This window comes from Artibeus jamaicensis, unplaced genomic scaffold, assembly GCF_021234435.1.
Source record: "Artibeus jamaicensis isolate MK-2021 breed Jamaican fruit bat unplaced genomic scaffold, CSHL_Jam_final contig_391, whole genome shotgun sequence".
NCBI classification, from domain to species: Eukaryota; Metazoa; Chordata; class Mammalia; order Chiroptera; family Phyllostomidae; genus Artibeus; species Artibeus jamaicensis.
In genome coordinates, this window is record NW_026521814.1 from 5155459 (window position 1) to 5174101 (window position 18643).

Genomic DNA, 18643 nt, shown 5'->3' on the forward strand with positions numbered 1-18643 from the left:
AGAGGTCAAATAATGCCATATATATATATTACAGAATCAAAGGTTCTTACCAGCAAACTAATTGACTATGTTTCCCCCTTTTTTCAGTCTTTACACTAAAAACAAATACTACGTACCCTGCATCTGAGCTGGTACCACACAAGAGAGCATCTTTTGAATCCTCCAAGTAGTAAAAATACTCTGCATAGGAAGAAATTGAAAAATATAAGGTTATGTATGGAGTGTTAGCTTTAAGAGTGATACAGCAGGCAAATTAATTAATATAGACATTTACACACATTTAGGCAATACTACTTATTTATTGATTATATTCCCATACATTCTCCCTCAAATATTTATTGATATTCTCTATGGGCCAGGCAGTAAATATATTAATAAACATGATAACGAGATCCTTAGTTTTACAAAGCTTTCTTTATTCTAAGAGTAGAGTTTAGATAGAGAAAGATACAAGTATACAGCTGAACATACAAGTTATTTTAAGATGGTAATCAATGTCCTAAAAAAGTAAATGTCCTAAAACAATGAGATGAAATGTGGTCAGGGAAGGCCTTTCTAGAGAAATGACATTTGAACAGGGGCCTAAATGCTGCAAAGATGCCAGCCATTCAAAGGGCCCGGGGAAGAGAAAGTTTTGGCAAGATAAACACTGAGGGTAAAGGCCATGAGGCCAAAATGCTGTTGTTCTATGAGAGCAGATGACAGGCGAGGCTGGCTGCAGTGCAGTGGGTGGGGAGAACCCTGGTAGCAGAGGTAGGCAGCGGCCAGATTGTGTAAAGCTTTGCATGACATGGAAAGAAGATTGGATTTTAAATACGATTAGAAATAATAGAAGTGAAAAGTAGAGATACAAGATAATATTTAGCTTGTTTATTGACTTGAGGGAGAGGAAGAGAAAGAGAAATATCTGTTTGTTGTTCTACATATTTATGCATTCATTGGTTGGTTCTGATATGTGCCCTGACCAGGGATCAAACCTGCAACCTTGGTGTATCAGGATGACACTCTAACCAAATGAGCTACCTAGCCAGGGACAATATTTAGCATTTTAAACCTTCACTGTGGTTGCTTTGTACACCACGGACTACAGGAGAGCAAGTGTGGAGCAGGAATACCAGTTACGTAAATGACTGCAGTGAGAGGTCTCTTGGCCACAACTCAGAGAGTAACTGTGGAGACAAAGAGAAGGGGATGGAAATGGAGTGGACGGGGTTTGCTGATAGAGTGTGTTCAGGGCATGCAGAAGAGGATGTACCTGCTTAAACTGCCAGTTACTGAAATGAGGAAGCCTGAGATAAGAAATGGCCTAAAGAAAAGCCAGGAGCGCTGTTTTAGCTGTTCTTAGTCTCAGATGATTATTAGGTACTAAAATACATTTGTTAAGTAGGCAATTGGATCGATATGAAAGCCCTGAGGTCAGTAGATCAAGTATGAAGATATAACCATGAGAGTCATCATCAGGTATGTAGACTTGATGGAACCTGATGAATCATCCCAGAGAGGAAGTGTAGCTACGGAAGGCAGGGGTAAGGAAAGGAGGAGGGAAGGGAAGAGCCCCCTACTGACCCCTGACCACTCCAGGAGTGGTCGACTCAGCAAGGCAACAGTGTACATGAGCAACATGTTTTCTGAATTCTCCCATGGGGGACTATCCAACTCTTAGTAGTAAAAATAAAAAGGACTCAAAAATCCATTAAAAAAATAAGGGTCCAACTTCCTATTTGGCTCAAGTCAAAGGAATAAAGATATACTTATTAGGAGGCTTTTGGAGGAAAAGTGGAAAAAAGGTTTTGAAGTCAGATACACTTGGATTTGAATGTTGTTTCTACCCCTTCCTCTGTAAGTTAATTATCTTACCACTTGAAGATTTAGTTACTCTTGTCTGTAGAGCATGGATAGGAATACCTCCTTCGTGGAGCTGTGGTATGGTATACATAAGATATTGCAGGTAAAGCACTTTACACAGTGACCCACACATCCTATATAGCTGCCCAAAGAGCAGTAGCTGTTTTATTAATTTATTAAACAGTTTCAGATTAAGACTGGCTGACTTTCACATCATCACTTTGTTTTACACAGAATATACAAGTCTTAGAAGACACAGCTAAAACAATAAAGCCTCTTACTTTGAGGTAAAAATTTAGCTGAGAATGTCCATGAACAACTTTAAACAAACAAATCATGTGCCTTGGGGAGGGTGGGCATGGCAGAATAAGTAAGAATAGAGGAGGTTAAGATGCCCTGTTTAATACATAAACCTCCATATTGTTATTACAAAAGGATTACTTTAGAACGATCCATGAAAGTAACACTGGTTCATATTCACCAATCATGGATGGGCTGCTTTATAAGAATGGGCTGAGAGCTGCTAGTATTAACATGTACAGGGCTAATATACTCGATTTAGTACAAGAGTGATGGCAGGTAAAGCAATGAGGATAGCTCACTCTGGGCTTGCAGAACACTTGAAATAATTCCTAAATGGCTACACTTAAATGATGGGGCTAGAGAGCCTCAAGAGAATTCAGGTTAACATGCAAATGGAAAATGTAATGCAAAGAGAAAAGAAAACTTATATTCACAGTAAAACTACTGCAATAAGAAAATGAATTATTGTTACATGCTACATGCATGAAACTTGAAAACATGCTAAGTGAAAGAAGCCTGGCACAAAAGGCCACATACCATATGATTTCATTTATACAAAATATTCAAAATAGGTAAATCCAAAGAGACAGAAAATAGATTAATGTTAAAGGGTGGGGAGGAGGGAATAGGGAGTGATTTGTCAATATCTTTCGAGGAAGATAAAAAATACTCTAAAATTAGATAGTGATGGTAGTTGTGCAACTTTGTGAATACACTAAAGAATACTGAATAGTACACCTTAAAAGAGGGGATTTTATGGTATGGGAATTATTTGCTTATAAATCTATTAAATAAATGTAATGTAGCATAATAGTACACTATTTTATGCTTCTTATTAAGCCTAAAATTTCCTTCTAAACACCACCTCCTTGGAGAAGTTTTGCCATTTCACTGGTATCTCAGCCTCTGAGATTTATTTTCTTTGCATAGAATTTATTAAAATTTGCAATAATTTTTGTCTGTGTGTTCCCCTTTTTAAAAATAAAAAGAAAGCAAAATATGCTAAATCCCTCATCAAAAGCTGGTAATAAAATATTTACAGTACATGTTTACCTTGAAAACCTTCAGTTTTGTTGTTTTAGCTTTTTTCTTTATTTTCAGTGGGAATCTGCCATTCCCACTCGAATATAAGCTCTGTGAAAAGAGGCTGAGGCTATCATTTCTATCACCACAGTTCGAAGGGAACACTTCATATGTCCATGCCAACAGATGAAACTCTGAACAAATCTAACACTAAGACCAAGTTGCTATAGCACAAAAGCCAGACAGGAAACAAAGTCAAACTTGACACGGTCATCTCCTCTTTCAAGCTATATTTCAGAAAAAAATCAAGAATAATGTATGGGATTGAGGGAAAGGAATATGGAATAAAATTTCACTGTTAGGTAAGCTGTCACTCACTTATGTATAAAGGCAATGTGAAGATATATTTGCAAAATTCAAGGACTCTTTCTATTTTTTTTTGAACAAAAAATTGCTAAGACCATTCCAGAAGCTTAAAAAAATCATTCAAATTTCAAACTCAGTAACAGAACCAAGAATCAGAATAAAAGGACTGGTAGTGATCCTAGTAAAAAAAAAGTTAAGTTTAAGTAAAAGCTATAAATTGATTCACAAAAGAGAATGGAAATGTCAATAACTACCCATTAAATATATTATTTTTATGGCATATAAATTGAGGAATAAAATTCTTTGGAAATTGGAAATAAAATTTAAAATCATATTAAAAAAATCAGAAACTGAAAAGAGATAAAAAGAAAGCAAAATATGCTAAATTCCTCATCAAAAGCTGGTAGTAAAATATTTACATTACATGTTTTACTTGAAAACCTTCAGTTTTGTTGTTACAGCTTTTTTTCTTTATTTACAGTGTTTACGTGTATCAGCTAGTTTTATTTGCTTTTATCTTCCCCAGTGAGTGGATCTCCCTCTGTCGCAGGCACATACATTTGAAAAGTTCCTTGATTTACACCTCGACGCTGGATCTAATTATCTCTTAAGGTTTGTGGGTTCACGTAGGCAACGTCATACGGACACACTGCAGGTGTTAGACAGAAAGCACAATCTCGCTTGATCTCATTCTCACTCAGACTTATCAACGGCTTCGGTGAGAGAAACCATTAGGGGGTAATCGTCTAGAAAACACGCAGTTCAGGCTTTCCATTTCATGCTCTAAAACACTTGCAAATTAAGCAGACTTCTGAGACCATGTGTACAGTCATCTCACATGGTACCTACAGCATTAATTCTGATAAATTAAGCTTTGAAGTGATGCACTGGCTAAATTGAGGGAGCAGTGAGAAAGAACTGCACAACTTGTCATTGCTTATAATACAACGATAGTGCTAATAACCCTGAGTAAACTGTTCTGCTGTATACAACTCTTTAGAAATACTACCAAGACAGACATTTTAACATGTGATAAAAATTAATATTGCCATTATATTATGATTAATATAAGTGTATCCTGTTATATCATAGTTAAGTATGATATACATGTAAAAATATAATTATACTGTTGTATAATAAATTATACTATAAAATAAACATAAGTATGAGTTATACAATAAAACTATGATACATAAGATATATGATACATCTTATGATGGAATGTGATCATTAATATTATTAATTCACAGTTAAATTAATTTTTCTGGAACAAAATTTATTCTTTTTTTTCTTACAGAAATTGAGGATTACAAAAGTATCTTATATTTCTAATACCAGGACTGCTAGAAAGCTTTGAACCAGGGAGATTTATAAAAAATATAATATGATCAAAATTGACACTCTAGCACTTTCTACATATTTAAATAATTTTGAAATAATTTAAATGAAAGCAACATTTTATTGCTAAAGGAGACCAGTGCTTTTAGCCTTCTTTCAACCTATTAACTGTAGGACTAGTCGTACCTGTATAGTTGTCTTTGTCAAGGGTATCCAACATGTTCAATGTTTCATTACTTAAAAGTGAAGTCCGCAGACATTTGTGTTTCAGGTTGCCCATGAACAGCTGCAGCCCAATCAGCGCGAACACACTCAGACAGAACACAGTCAGAATCATGACGTCGGAGAGCTTCTTCACCGACTGGATCAGGGCCCCCACGATGGTCTTTAGGCCTGGATGCAGGGGATTAAAAAAATATTAATAAAGAAATAAAGTCTCTGAACGCCTGAATGTAAAACAAACACAAACACAAGCTTTCCTAGAAATGCATGCATTATGTCAAATCTATGACCTTAAACAACCTAATTAAAAAAAGCCCACTAGGTCAAAAGGGTGGATTTGTTGTTTTACATATATTTTGTTTCTATATAGTATTGCAAATGATTCAAAAATTGTAAAATATTTCCAAGGAATAACCAAATTGTCAAAGTGAATAATTTAGTTGCCCAAATCATATCCACACTCACTTGTAAAAAGTGATTTGTAAAAGTGCCAATTCAGCAAATCCTTGCCAAACAAACCATTTCTCTCTACACTAACACAGAGAAGAGGATGAATTGCAACACAGAGTGACAACTGACAAATTTGCAGTCAAGAAATGGTTTGTTGAAAAAAGATAAGAAAATGTGTCATGCAATACCTTCATGCTGATTTTTGTCTCTTTTTTCTTAACTCTATGAAAATGATGAAAACAAATTGAAATTTTCATTCCTGAATAGGTCAAATGGAAAATGAACTATTAGACAGGAGGGAAAATTTCAAGTTGAGATGTGAGCCAGAAGGCCATCTTTATTCTCTAAGGCCCATGCAACTGATTAAACTCAAAGGCTGACTTTTAATAAGGAGTCTGAAAAACACAAGAAATTGGATTTCATTGAATTTGCACAAGAGAAAGTTTTTACTGTCTTTCCTCCATGTGATCAAAGTCAGCCCCGGTGTTTAATCCCACTCTCACCTGGAATGACTGAAATTGTTTTCAGGGCTCGGAGAACTCTGAATGTTCTCAACGCTGAGACATTGCCCAGGTCCACAAACTCTGTCACATATCTGCAATGGGGAGTTCACACACAAACACAATGACAACACACACACAAACAAACAAAGAACAACTCCCAAGTAGTTGGAGTTATGAGTGGCCTAATGCTTCACACCAATCACTTCTTACCTGGAATTACAGAAATAGTTTTCAAAGCTCTCAAGACTCTGAAAGTTCGAAGAGCTGAAACATTGCCTAGGTTTACAAATTCTGTTAAATACCTGTAGAATTAAATCAGAGTTATTCAGAATTTAGGTAGAGTCTATGATACTTACCTGTGCCTTTACTCAAGGTTATTTCCTATGTTTGGAATGTCTTATTTAAAGGTACAGTTCTGCAAACCTTTTCTTTTCCTGTCATAACTGATTTAACTTAATTAGATTTTATTTGATTCATTTGATGTGAGCAAAATACAATATATTATTAAAATAATTACATACACTTAAGTGCCTAAATAAACAATTAAATGCTCCATTTATTAGATGTCAACATTATGGTACTATGGATACTTAATAGTCTTATACAACATCAGAGGCAAGCCTTGAAAACTGTATGCTAATTGAACGATGCCAGACATAAAATGCCACATGACTATGATTCCATTCATGTGAAAGCTTAGAGTAGACAAATCCATAGAGATCAAACCTAGGTGAGTGGTTTACGGAAGACGGGGGGAGGAGAGAATGGAAGAGACCACTTTGTTGGGGAGATGGAATGTTCTAGAGTTAGGGAGTGATGATGGTTCTACAACTTTGTGAACATACTAAAAAAACACTGAATTTTATACTTTTAAAGAGTAAATTTTATGGTCTGTATACTTTATTTCAATAAAAAAGCGGCTCCCTTGAGAAGAGGCAGCCCTGTTTGACGCAATGTTGTCTCATCAGTGGTGGCAGGAACAACTGCAGACCTATGTGACAGTGGAAGGAGGGCGCCTGATGGACAGGGAGGTGGGACAGGGGTGAGGGGATGGGAGACTGGGAATCTAGAGACCCTTCAGGACTGCCTAAGTCCCTCCAATGAACCTGAACTCATTTTACAATTCCAAATGAGGGAGCAAAAAATACTGTAGTAGGTTTGAAATTTCAAAAAATAAAACAAATATTTCTGACAAATTTTGGAAGAGAGTAGCAATGAGTAAATTAAAATTGTATGTTAATGTAATATTTTTCCTTTGAAAATAAACTGTGGGCTTCATGCGAAACACATATACAATGCATTAATGTTGGGTTTAGTGTAGTGAGAGCCCTTTGACTCCTCTACTTTAATATACTAATTATTAGCACTTGAATAGCACCGATTAATAAAAAGAGTACCATAGTTACAACTAAGGACTTGATTTCTTCCTGTGATTCCTATAGGTTTTGTTAGTTTTTAAATAATAACTGGAAAAAAAGAACTAATTAGCATCACACAGACTGCCCAGCCAGGTGCTGGGTATGGAGGGAGAGGGTCAATTTTAATGATGTCAATATACTTTTGAGTGAAAAAAATGAACTTTCTGAAAAATTTAGTATTTGCCAACAAACAATTAGCTTTAAACATAACCATTATACATGCAAAAAATGAGACCCCAAACCTTTGTTCTTACTGAATTGTCTGTGATTTTCATGAGTTTGCCATTGAAAAAAATGAATGTGGTACTTACGCAAAAACAATGACAATAAAGTCCAGCCAGTTCCATGGGTCACGAAGGAAAGTGAATTGTCCTACACAGAAGCCTCTTGCAAGTATTTTTATAAGTGATTCAAAAGTGTATATTCCAGTAAAAGTGTACCTAGACAGAAGAGTCCATTGGGGTGTTAGATATGAAAACACTATCATAATCTTTATATTTTAATTTCTTTCTGATCAAACAAAGAAAGTCATCTCCTGCAGTATAGCTATTGGTTTGTGTACCTACTCTTAACTGTTAGAAAAAAACAGTCAAGGTCTTTCCAGGAAACCTTCAAATGCCCATATCAGAACTCTTTTAGAAAGTAGAGGTATGGAAAATTACTAAGAATATAGGTTTAGACCTGCCTAGAAAATTCCTGTGTTGCTCCTATGAGAAGTACACCCAAGGATAAAAATGTGTGACATGTCTAATAATAGGCAGGGTGTCTCATAAGTTCATTCCTCTAGAAAATGCTATATTATCTAATCACCCTATCTAATTATTCTGTTATATGGCTCACAGACTAATACTGTAGAGGGAAAAATAATTGAAAGAAAAGCAACTATATCACACATGAAGATAAATACCACAATTTTTATAGATGGAATAACTTTCTGGTAGGAAAAGGAAAGGATAAGAGTGATAATACTAAGACCGTATTGAAATGTACTTAGGCCCACTTACTCTACATTCTTGGTCCATTCTGGAGGGTTACTCAAGGTCATAAAAATGCAGTTCGTCAGAATAGTGCACATAATAAGCATGCCAAATAAAGTAGCCTAGAATCAAGGAATATGATGAAAGACCATGGTGGGAACCTTGAATATTGAATAACGACACTTGTCGAAATCTTTTTCTTAGAGAATAAATAATTGTAAATAAGTTTATACACTTTAATGTTAATCTTTTGGAACATGGGAGTAATAGGTAAAAGTAATTTATCCTAGAACGTTAAAACTGCCATTCTCCCAATCTACTCAGAGATTTACACCAAGTTCCACTGACATGAAACTCTAACACCAGTCTTTCCAGGTGCGAAATGACGAAGAATCTATTTTTAAATAAAACAGCAAAAACTCCACTCTAAAGGACCGACGCAACTAAGCATTTCTGAAAGGATATGAATGCACTAAAATCTTAATAGATATTCTTCTCAGAGGACTAAAAGGAGAGAGCAGGTACAAAGCTGGCGTGGCATTGAAGCGGAAGATCGCTTTCCCTCTGTTCAGTACTATGAACGTCTGCAGGATCAAAGAGAAAACAGGAAGAAATTGAGAATCCAAACGTTCAGTCTAGCACATTAATCTCGGCAGTTGACCTCTCCTTGTGGTAGTGTCCTATTAATGAAACACTGCCATTGGACTCAAGCAATATGGTCCCAACACCACTGATGCAGCTATAGATATCAGGCTGGCCTATGAACTCCGAGTCTATTACTTCTCAGCAAATTAAGAAGTGAACTATTTATGAGCATGTGTTGCTTAGTGCTCCCAAATAGAGTGTCTTCTTTTTTTTACATCCCTTCAACACCCACATTGGTGACAATAACTTGTGGCCATGGAATTAGTTTAAAAAATAATTTCCTTCTTTTATTACACTGCATTGCAAGCAAACCAAATAGAAACTATGTACCCCTGACTTTTTACCATAATGCCTTAAGACTTTTTTTTTCTTTGACACCTTAAGACTTTTAATACTTGTTGGCTATTGTCATGGTTAGTAGCAAGTGCTCCAAAATACAAATTCCTTCAAGAAATTTTTTAACACATTTAAGAAATATTAGAGTTGGAAGAATCTTAGTATCCAGATCAATTTTCCTATTTTAGATGTAATACTAATAAAAGCTAAAATAAAAGGACATATATTAAAGGACTTGCTTGCTGCTATCCATGGTAATTTTTAAAAATGATACAAATTGTACCAAATAGTCTTAATATATATAACCATGACACAATGAGCGCCATCCTCCCTGGATTTGGTGTTTAGTTAAAACATTTAAAACCCAAACAAGTAAACAGCAACAATAGCAAACCATTAACACAATCTAATGCTTGTACATTGAAAAATCACAAAGATCACTTTCCTGCACAGGCAGGCAATTTACTTGTGTTAACTAGAACACACTAATTTTGATTTGTTGTTGTTGTTTAATCTGAATTTTATGTAAGTTTATGAGTGATCATCATTTTTCCAAATTAGGGGTATAAGTTTGAATCTCTTGCTCTTTAATCATATGTGGCACTCTTCTCAAGAAAATGAATCTGTTCAAAAGAACAGATTTCCTGTTCAGATGCCCTTTGATAGTCCTGGTCCCTTTCACTATATTACCTATGTCTAAACATAACAACATAAAGTTCACTTTTACATCAAAAAATTAGTTTTAAAATTAATACCTAGTATTGAGTAAAACTATTGTTTTCTCAAATCTCCATATACTGTGCTTGTTAAAATTTACTCACAATTGAATTCTCTACAATTTTCTACAGTAGTGAGGTTAGCAACAATGACATAAGAGGTGATGACAAGAGTTTAAACATAAATGAGGCAGGAGCTGTGCAGTCACGGGACTTCCTAGGACACAGTAATTCTAATAGAAGACAAGCCGTGACAGGAATCAGACAGAGGAATAAAAGTGGAGGAGTGTGAGAGTGAAGCAGGAACAGGGTCACATGTCTGTCAGAATCGTCAGGGAGACATCAGCAACAACCGGCTACCTGAGCTCAGGTGAAAATCACAACATTACTACCTAGCCTTGGCAAGAGAAAGTCACCTTGTACTTGAAATTTAAAACAAACGTTTGTCAATCTTTAGACTTTTAATATCCAATTTTTGTTTACATTAAAAACTTCTTTAGGAATGTCTGGGTTTATACACACCCAGGAGTTAACTATAGGTAGGCAAAGGAGGTATGCCTATGAAATTTTAGAGATCATTTTGAGTTATTTTAGAAAATTGTAAAATTTTATTAGCAGACGAGGAGATGTCAAAGTCTGAATAAGTTCTTTAAACTTTGCTTGTTTACTGAAGAATTTATTGAACATAAAGTTGGAGTGCTTAAGGAGTGATGGCTTTAGAGTTGGACAGATACGATTCTTACCATCATAGCTGCCCTTCAGCAGAGTGTGGGCTAGCAATTAGTGTTTGTGACGTGTTTAGGTTTCTGGTACATTTAAACTCTCAGTGACTGGTGGGAGCAGATGCTGCTATGATAGGCAACATAAAAGGCACCAAGGATATGAAGATAATAAGACAATGTACCTGTCTTCTTAATTCCCACAGTAGAGGCTGATTGGTAATTTATTCTTTCTTAAAGACACAAACTTTCACATATCATAAAGGTACTACATAACACTATTAAAAAGCACTTATATATGATCACATAAAAATGAAGCCCTAACTTCTATTATTAAAGTGTTCTTTCTTTGAACAAATCATTAATAATTATACTCAAATATAAATTAAAATCTGAACCCAGAAAAAAATAGGGATCATTAAGATTTTTAATCCAAACAATGGTTATAATGTAGCAGAAATAAAGTTTTGCCAATTAGTGTGAATAATGAAAAATACTGAGAAAGCAATACGTCAAGGTAAAGAATTCAACCCTAAAGCTGTAAGCAGAACTCAAATTACTTATATCAAGAATGTTTGAGGAGCTAGGACAAGGTACAAAATATTGATAATTTAAAGCTGCAAACGGAGCACTGGCTGGTGTGGCTCAGTGGATTGAGTGCCCGCCTGTGAACCAAAGCATTGCCAGTTCAATTCCCAGTCAAGGCATATGCCTGGGTTGCAGGCCGGGTGCCCAGTTGGGGCACTTGAGAGCCAACATGTGGTTCCACACGTTGTGCGTGATTGATGTTTCTCTCCCTCTCTTTCTCTTTCCCTTCCCCTCTCTAAAAACAAATAAATGTAATCTTTTTTATAAAATCTTCCAACTAAAAGAAAAGGACTCAATTATTCCTTTGCATATTTTTTCAGATATTAACAATAGTGGACCACAAAAACAGATGATTTTGTTTGACCTGATTCTACCCAAAGTATTAAGAATTGAGTTAGGCTTTTGATGTGGTTGGTGTAGTATATTTTGAAAGGAGCTGGGGCCAAGGTGAGGGGTTGGAGTCTCATACCAAAGTCTCATTATCAAATTGGCTTATCACAATAGCTAAAATTACTCTTAGTTAATAAGTCTATTATCCTCCATTCAAATGAAATCATTTTCTCTTTACCTCTCAAGTCACTTTAAGCTAATATTAGTGATAGTTTATATGCCAGAAAGATTTCTTTCCTCCTTAAAAGGTAGCTGGTTAAGCAATATCCAGGCCTACTTTGGTAATGGGAAAATGCTATAATATCCATGGGAAGCCAGGAATTTTTTCAGAATGAAGTAATAAGTCAAATTAATACTTTTATTTTGACTGCTACATGATTTACTCATTAATTATTTCATTCATTTTTTTAAAGTTGCTAGCATTGTGGTTGCTATACAGCTGAAACTGAACTAAGAAGTGTTGCACAATAAATAGAACTTCCCAGGAGAGAGTAAAACCAACTTGAATTAGAAAAATTGGGAGGTGGGTAAATGCAGACAACTGTAATTGACCAACAATAAAACAATTTTAAAAATTGAATGCAAAATTTACTAGTGCATAATATTTTACAAGCTACTTAATTCCCCCAAGTTTTTTACCTCATATAAAAGTTGGGTATTGATTCCTACCTACCCCAGGTTGTAATGAATACATATGCTAATTTGTCTAAAATGTCTAGTACACACAGAGACCCTCAGTATATATTAGCATTCTTACTTTCCATGTCAGAATACTGGCTGGGTAATTAGAACGCTGTGCAATATATCAAGGGCTTCGAGGGTGTTCTGCCTTCTACTACTGTGCCGCCAGCTTGTTTAGATGCTGGTTTTGATGTGAAGTAAAATTCACACTAGGTATTGTGTCATAGCAACTACCACTGAGACGGATGTGTTTGCACCCTCAAAGTGAAAGTAATCACATTTTATATTTCTCAAGACATTTCAAATGCTATTTTATTTGCTAGATGCCATATTAAGGAATATCCCTTTTTATTTGTTTATTTTAAAAATCTCAATGGTTTTTATTTTTTTAAGCTAAATATATATTTTTAAATTTTATTTAGTTACTTTTCAAGTACAGTTTTTTTGTCTATTTCTCCCATCCCAGCCTCCCCCGCCCTGTGCTCCCCACCTCCCTCCCATTTCCACCCCCTTAGTTCTCATCCCTGTGTCCTTCCTATTTGTTCTCCAAATCCCTCCCCCTTTTTCCTTTTAACTTCCCTTCCCTCTCCCCTCTGGTCACTGTCCCCTTGTTCTCTATTTCAGTGTCTTTGTTTGTTTTTTTTTTGCTTTCTTGTTTGTTTTATTGTTTAGCTTCCTGTTAAAGGTGAGATCATATGGTATTTGTCTTTCAACACCTGGTTTTTAAATGGACTTCACCCTGCCTTTCTGGACCTCTCGGAGACCCGTCTGCAGGCACGGCGCTGCCTGGAGAGCAGCGCTGGCTCCTCTTTGCCATCTTCAACCTGGCTGTGTCTGCTCCTGTTGTCACAAATTATTGTAATCCCCTTCTCATTTTCTCAAAATAATAAGCTCTTAGCATTTGCTCAAAACTTTTTCCCATTTCCTTAGTGCAATCAAAACCTTCACTCTGCTACTCTCAACACGGACTCTCAAAGGGCAATTTCCACTCCTGTCGTAGGAAAAATATCGACAGCATTTAGCATGCATTTCCTCTGACGTGCCTGCATTTACTTTAACATATCAGACTCTTAGATCCATCCTCCTTTCACTACTCAGGTCTCACTCAGACAATAAGGCTTCTCTCCACTATTCTGATGCAACTACAATCTGACCTGTAGCTTGTACCTTGTCTGGTAACATCAACAACTAGGTACCTTATTCCAAACCACTGTATTTTTCTCCCTGACTGAGAAACATTTTTCTTTATTTTCAAACATATTTTATACTCTGAGTAAAAGGTTTTCAACTGATTTGGTACGTCACATGAATTTTTCTTGAAGAATGAAAATTTCTCAACATCCTATACTGCCAGCTAATTCCTCTTCTTATTTGCTATCCGCCACTGTCTGGCTTTGATTTCCATCACCTAACACAAACTGCTTACAAAATGTTACCAACTCATCCTCCTTGTTCATTCCAATAGCCTTTCTCTGTCTCAATTTCCTGGGTAATTTTATGAGATACCCTTTTTCCTTCTTCTTTAAATAATGGAAATTTTCTGATTTATGCCCTACCTCTCTGACCAGCTCAGACTCCCCTCTCTCCGACATCATAAATGAAGCAGCTGTCCAAACTTCATCATTAGTTGAGCAATATTATATATTCTCATAGAGTCAGCTGTCACCTCCATAGAAGTGCACTATGGAAAAGTCCTGACAATTATTTTGTTCCTACCGGTGGGCATTATAGCATATCCAAAAACACAGGACATTATACTAAACACTTTTAAAAGATTAAGGAAGTCAAATGGTAAGATAGAACCAGTTTTGATGAAAAATGAGAAAAAGTATATATTCTGAATATCCTACATATGTTTACATGAGTATTTTTGTCCTGCTGTAGTTTTTCCCTAAATTCCACTTCAGTTTACAATGACCTTCTATACAGAAAGAAGCAGAAACCGCAGCTCTGCGGCTGCAGAGAACTCACTTTTTTGTCTGCGTAGTAGGGGTCCAGGTCCTCCAGGGGCTCCGACACCATCCCTGGGGGGATGTCCCCATAGATGAAGGGCAGCTGTTTGCCAGCTTCCAAGTCACTGCTTGGCTTTGGGCCATTTTCATCATCATCTTTCTTTTCTTCTTTGGGCTCCTTTGTTTTTCCTTCCTCAATACGTTGTTCAATGAGGGCAAGAGACTGTTTTGTGAAGTAGACAAAGCTCTGAGGTCCTGGAGGAGGCAACATTGCCATGTTTTCATCCTGTATATTTTATTGCTCCTTCAGCTCCTTCATAAGAGGCCTACATGGAAATGAAGAAATGAAGCCTAAGTGTCTGCCAATCAAGGATGGTGCATTAAAATAATAATAATTATCATTATTAATAATAAACAGCATTTTGGTTTTAACTGCAAAAAGTAATGTTCACAGAATTGCTAGCATTTAAGTGATGACTCTGTGCAATGTTTATTTTCCATGCCTTCTAACCATCTTTATTTTAAAATTTGAACTTAGCACTTCATTGCTTTTAAGGTAAAACAAATACATCTTTAAAATTTTTAATTTCCTTTCCTTTTCACCTGTATTCACTTTTAGTGTAATTCAACTCAACTCTCCTCATTGAAAAGACTTTATGCCAAAACTCTGGACACCACCATTCTCCAGGCTCTCCTCTCGCCTCTCTGACCAGCTGATCCTCTCTGTCTCACAGCTGGGACATGCTCTCACCCTCCAAGTTTCTCGCGGGGAAACTCACTTCTGTGAAATGGGGTCATGGAAGATTATTTTACTCTATTTACACGTTTATCTTTTATAACAGATACGTTTTCCTTCACAAATCAAAAAATATATTTGCTTTGAATTAAAACTAATTTGGGAAAATGTTTTGAAAAGCACAAAGAAGATAAATTTGGGAAATGTTTGTGACTTGATTTAAAAAGTAAACACACCACTCTGATATGCATTCACACCATGACTTCCCTGATCAACCTATATATGAAGAAAATATTACAAAAACTACAGGAAAGAAAAAGAAAAAGTAGAAAATACAAGCTTCGACGTATTATTTTGGAATTTTCCAAATAAAGAACATAAAAATAAGTCATGTAAAAAAATAATAGACTCATTATTTCAATGAGTCAAGATACCTTCATAACTCCTGCATTAGAAAAAAATTAATTCATTCTCTCTCTCCTTTTTGATTTTTTTTGCATTAGGATTGCATGAGAATTGGGACACATTAACTTCCAGCAAGTCCACCCACTGTGAAGAGCTTGAAAGACTGTACATTAACTGGTATTATCACACACAGAGGGAAGCCATTAAGAGAAGCCATAGTCTGATCTTTTCTTTTCCAAAGCTAAGTCTAAAAATTAGGTGAATCAGAGTAGCAACAACATGGGTTGTATAGATTAAAAAAAAGTTTTGAGAAGCAGAAATAAATTATTCTTTTCCCGGTCTCCTCTGTTCCCATGTCAAACAAAATAAATTTCACTTATATTTGGAAAAAATACATAATTTTCCCTTTAATTATTTGGGCACAGTATATCAATATAAACCCTTTATCAGAAATCTATGTATTTTTAAAAATTGGTAAGCCAATTTAAAAACAACACAGATAATGATTTTGTAATGTGATGATGTGCTTTAAAATGTATAAAGCTGACTTGGCTTTTCTGAAAAAAAAAAAAAAAAAGAAAGGTTCTTTTTATCATTTATCACACAATTGAGTCTGCCTCCTGCCTTGGGATACATCATCACATTTCTTTTAAAATATGTTAACCCATCTTCATTTTAAATGTTATTATCAAATACTTAACATGGGCATGTTAACATGCAATTAAAACTGTGAGACTAAAGAGAAAGCACAGTTTTTTCTTTCTTTAAGAAACTTAGATTCTAAAAAGGGGATGCCAACCACACCAAATCATACAGCAAAGATAAACCTGCTTTCAACATAGTAAAGGAGGGTAGAAATAATTAGCCTAAATAACGCCAACCTTAACATATCCTCTAAGTTAAGTACAAAGTTTCCTCATTTGTGATAAATTCCTGGGTTGTTTTATAGTCTCTCCAGTGGTGGAGACCTAAAAGCGTCTTATAAGTGGTTAGATACACAGCAACATTTCACAGGAGAGAACATGTTGAATACCATCCAAGACATATTGGAAATAACAACACACGTCTAGCTACAGACTTAGAATTACGGATTTTTATAATTATGAACAAAGAAAAACAACTCAGTCTACCTGCTGGCCACCTGCAATTGATATAATTGCTTGTGAACAGAATTTCAATCATTAATTGACTCTGTGTTTTCCTGGTTTGCCCCGGGTTTTAGAGTATTATACTAAGATTATTTACTCCATTATTTCTATTTACTCAACACCATTAAGAACAGACATATATATTTTGATTGAAATTAAAGCTGAGAGGGTATTTTAAAGAATGTAGTAAAAATACAAGGGGCATTTGCATGCGTACATGCAAAGGTAGAATGATGCAGAAAGACTGCATCATGACTCAGCAATTTCACTATGAGGCGTGTACTCAAGAGAACACAAAATCTTGTACTTGAATGTTCATACAAGCATTATCTATCCATAACAGCCAAGAGTGGAAACAAACCAAATGTTCATCAACTGATGAATGAATAAACAAAATGTGGTATATCCACATAATGGAATATTATTTGACAATAAAAAGAAAGGAAGTATGGATACAAGTTTCATGAATGAACCCAGAAAACCCCACAAGAGAAACCAGACCCAAAGGCCACATACTTTATGATTCCATTTGTTTGAAATGTCTGGAATAGGCATATCCTCAGAGACAAAAAGTAGATTATTATTTACCAGAGGTCGAGTGGTGGGGGTGATGGGTAGTAACTGTTAATGATTGTGAAGTTATTCGTAAAGGGAATGGGCTTTCTTTTGAGGCTGATAAAAGTGTTCTAAAATTAGGTAGTGGTAGTGGTTGTACAACTCTGTAAATATTCTAGAAACCAATGAATGTACACTTTAAAGGGTGATTTCTATGTTATAGAAGCTACATCTCAATAAAACATAAAAACAGGTTAAAAAAATGGACTCATAAAATTGGTGAAAATTGCCAGAGGAAATGTTTTTATTAAAGTGGAAACAAAGTGTGTATGTAACTCGGCACCAACCACCTTAAATCTCTACAAGCTTAGTATAAATATGAGATTGCTTTGCCCTAATATTAATTCAGGAGAAGCTAAAGTTTAATTGTAGCACTTCAAGGCTCAGCTTGTTATAGTTTATAAAACTTTGGTTACAAACCAGGGGACTTGAATCCAGAAGTTGGTAGCCTTTTAGAAAATGCACTACATTGACCTCAGAAATAAGGCTGTAACTGCAGTTGCCACATGGCCTTAAGAAACTCCTCAACACTTTGAAAATCATCAAGTTGAAGGGAAGAGGTTCCTGGCCTCAGCAGACTTTCAGTGCACACATGCATAGTCTCTTGGAGAAACGATAGCTGGGGAATGGGTACTTCTGCATGTCCTACATTCCAGTGGACAGTGTCACTTCTTTCAAGAATTATTAGATAGAAATTCAGATAAGTAGATGTTGTGAACTCAAATATCCAAACACCAATTCCACTCTTCTATATTCCTATTCTTGTTCTCCCTCCTTTTCTTCCCCTCACTCCCTACTCATGCAAACTTCAATGTACAGTTTCTGAATCACTAACGTTGGGACGGACAGTGGGGGAGGCAGTGATGGATGTCAGTGGTCCCGTGCATGGGAGATACTTTCCTGATCAGGCTAAAAACTGAAGGAAGACCCTAGACATCTGCTTCACATTAGGGTCTCTGCAAAAGTAAACTGAAGAGATCCTGATTGTATTTCATCATCATTGCTCTAGTTTGGACGATGGGAATAAACAACGCATATAAACTTTTGTAGTGTGATTTTGCAATATCTACCAAAAGCCTTAAATATGTTGATTCATTTATATTGCCAAATAACTTCCCTTCTAGGAACTTATTCAAAAGCAATAACATCAGATGTCTTCAAATATTTATGAGATGTTTATTACAATGTTTTTATAATATGAAAAAATTATAATCAATCCAAAAGTCAATAGTCAGGGTTTCATTACATTAAAAAATGAATATATAAT

General features: G+C 35.6%; 1 protein-coding gene across 1 annotated transcript in view; it reads right to left on the reverse strand.

The window, feature by feature from the left end:
• The window catches only part of SCN9A (sodium voltage-gated channel alpha subunit 9), a 137461-nt gene that overhangs the window by 74517 nt on the left and 44301 nt on the right, over positions 1-18643 (reverse strand). Inside the window, exons 2-8 of the mRNA XM_053665234.1 lie at positions 14492-14798; positions 8911-9029; positions 8473-8562; positions 7780-7908; positions 6261-6352; positions 5062-5268; positions 117-180 (exon numbers count right to left, since the gene is read on the reverse strand). Coding sequence (XP_053521209.1) covers positions 117-180; positions 5062-5268; positions 6261-6352; positions 7780-7908; positions 8473-8562; positions 8911-9029; positions 14492-14749 — 959 coding nt within the window. The 5' untranslated portion in view covers positions 14750-14798. The remainder of the gene's footprint in view (positions 1-116; positions 181-5061; positions 5269-6260; positions 6353-7779; positions 7909-8472; positions 8563-8910; positions 9030-14491; positions 14799-18643) is intronic.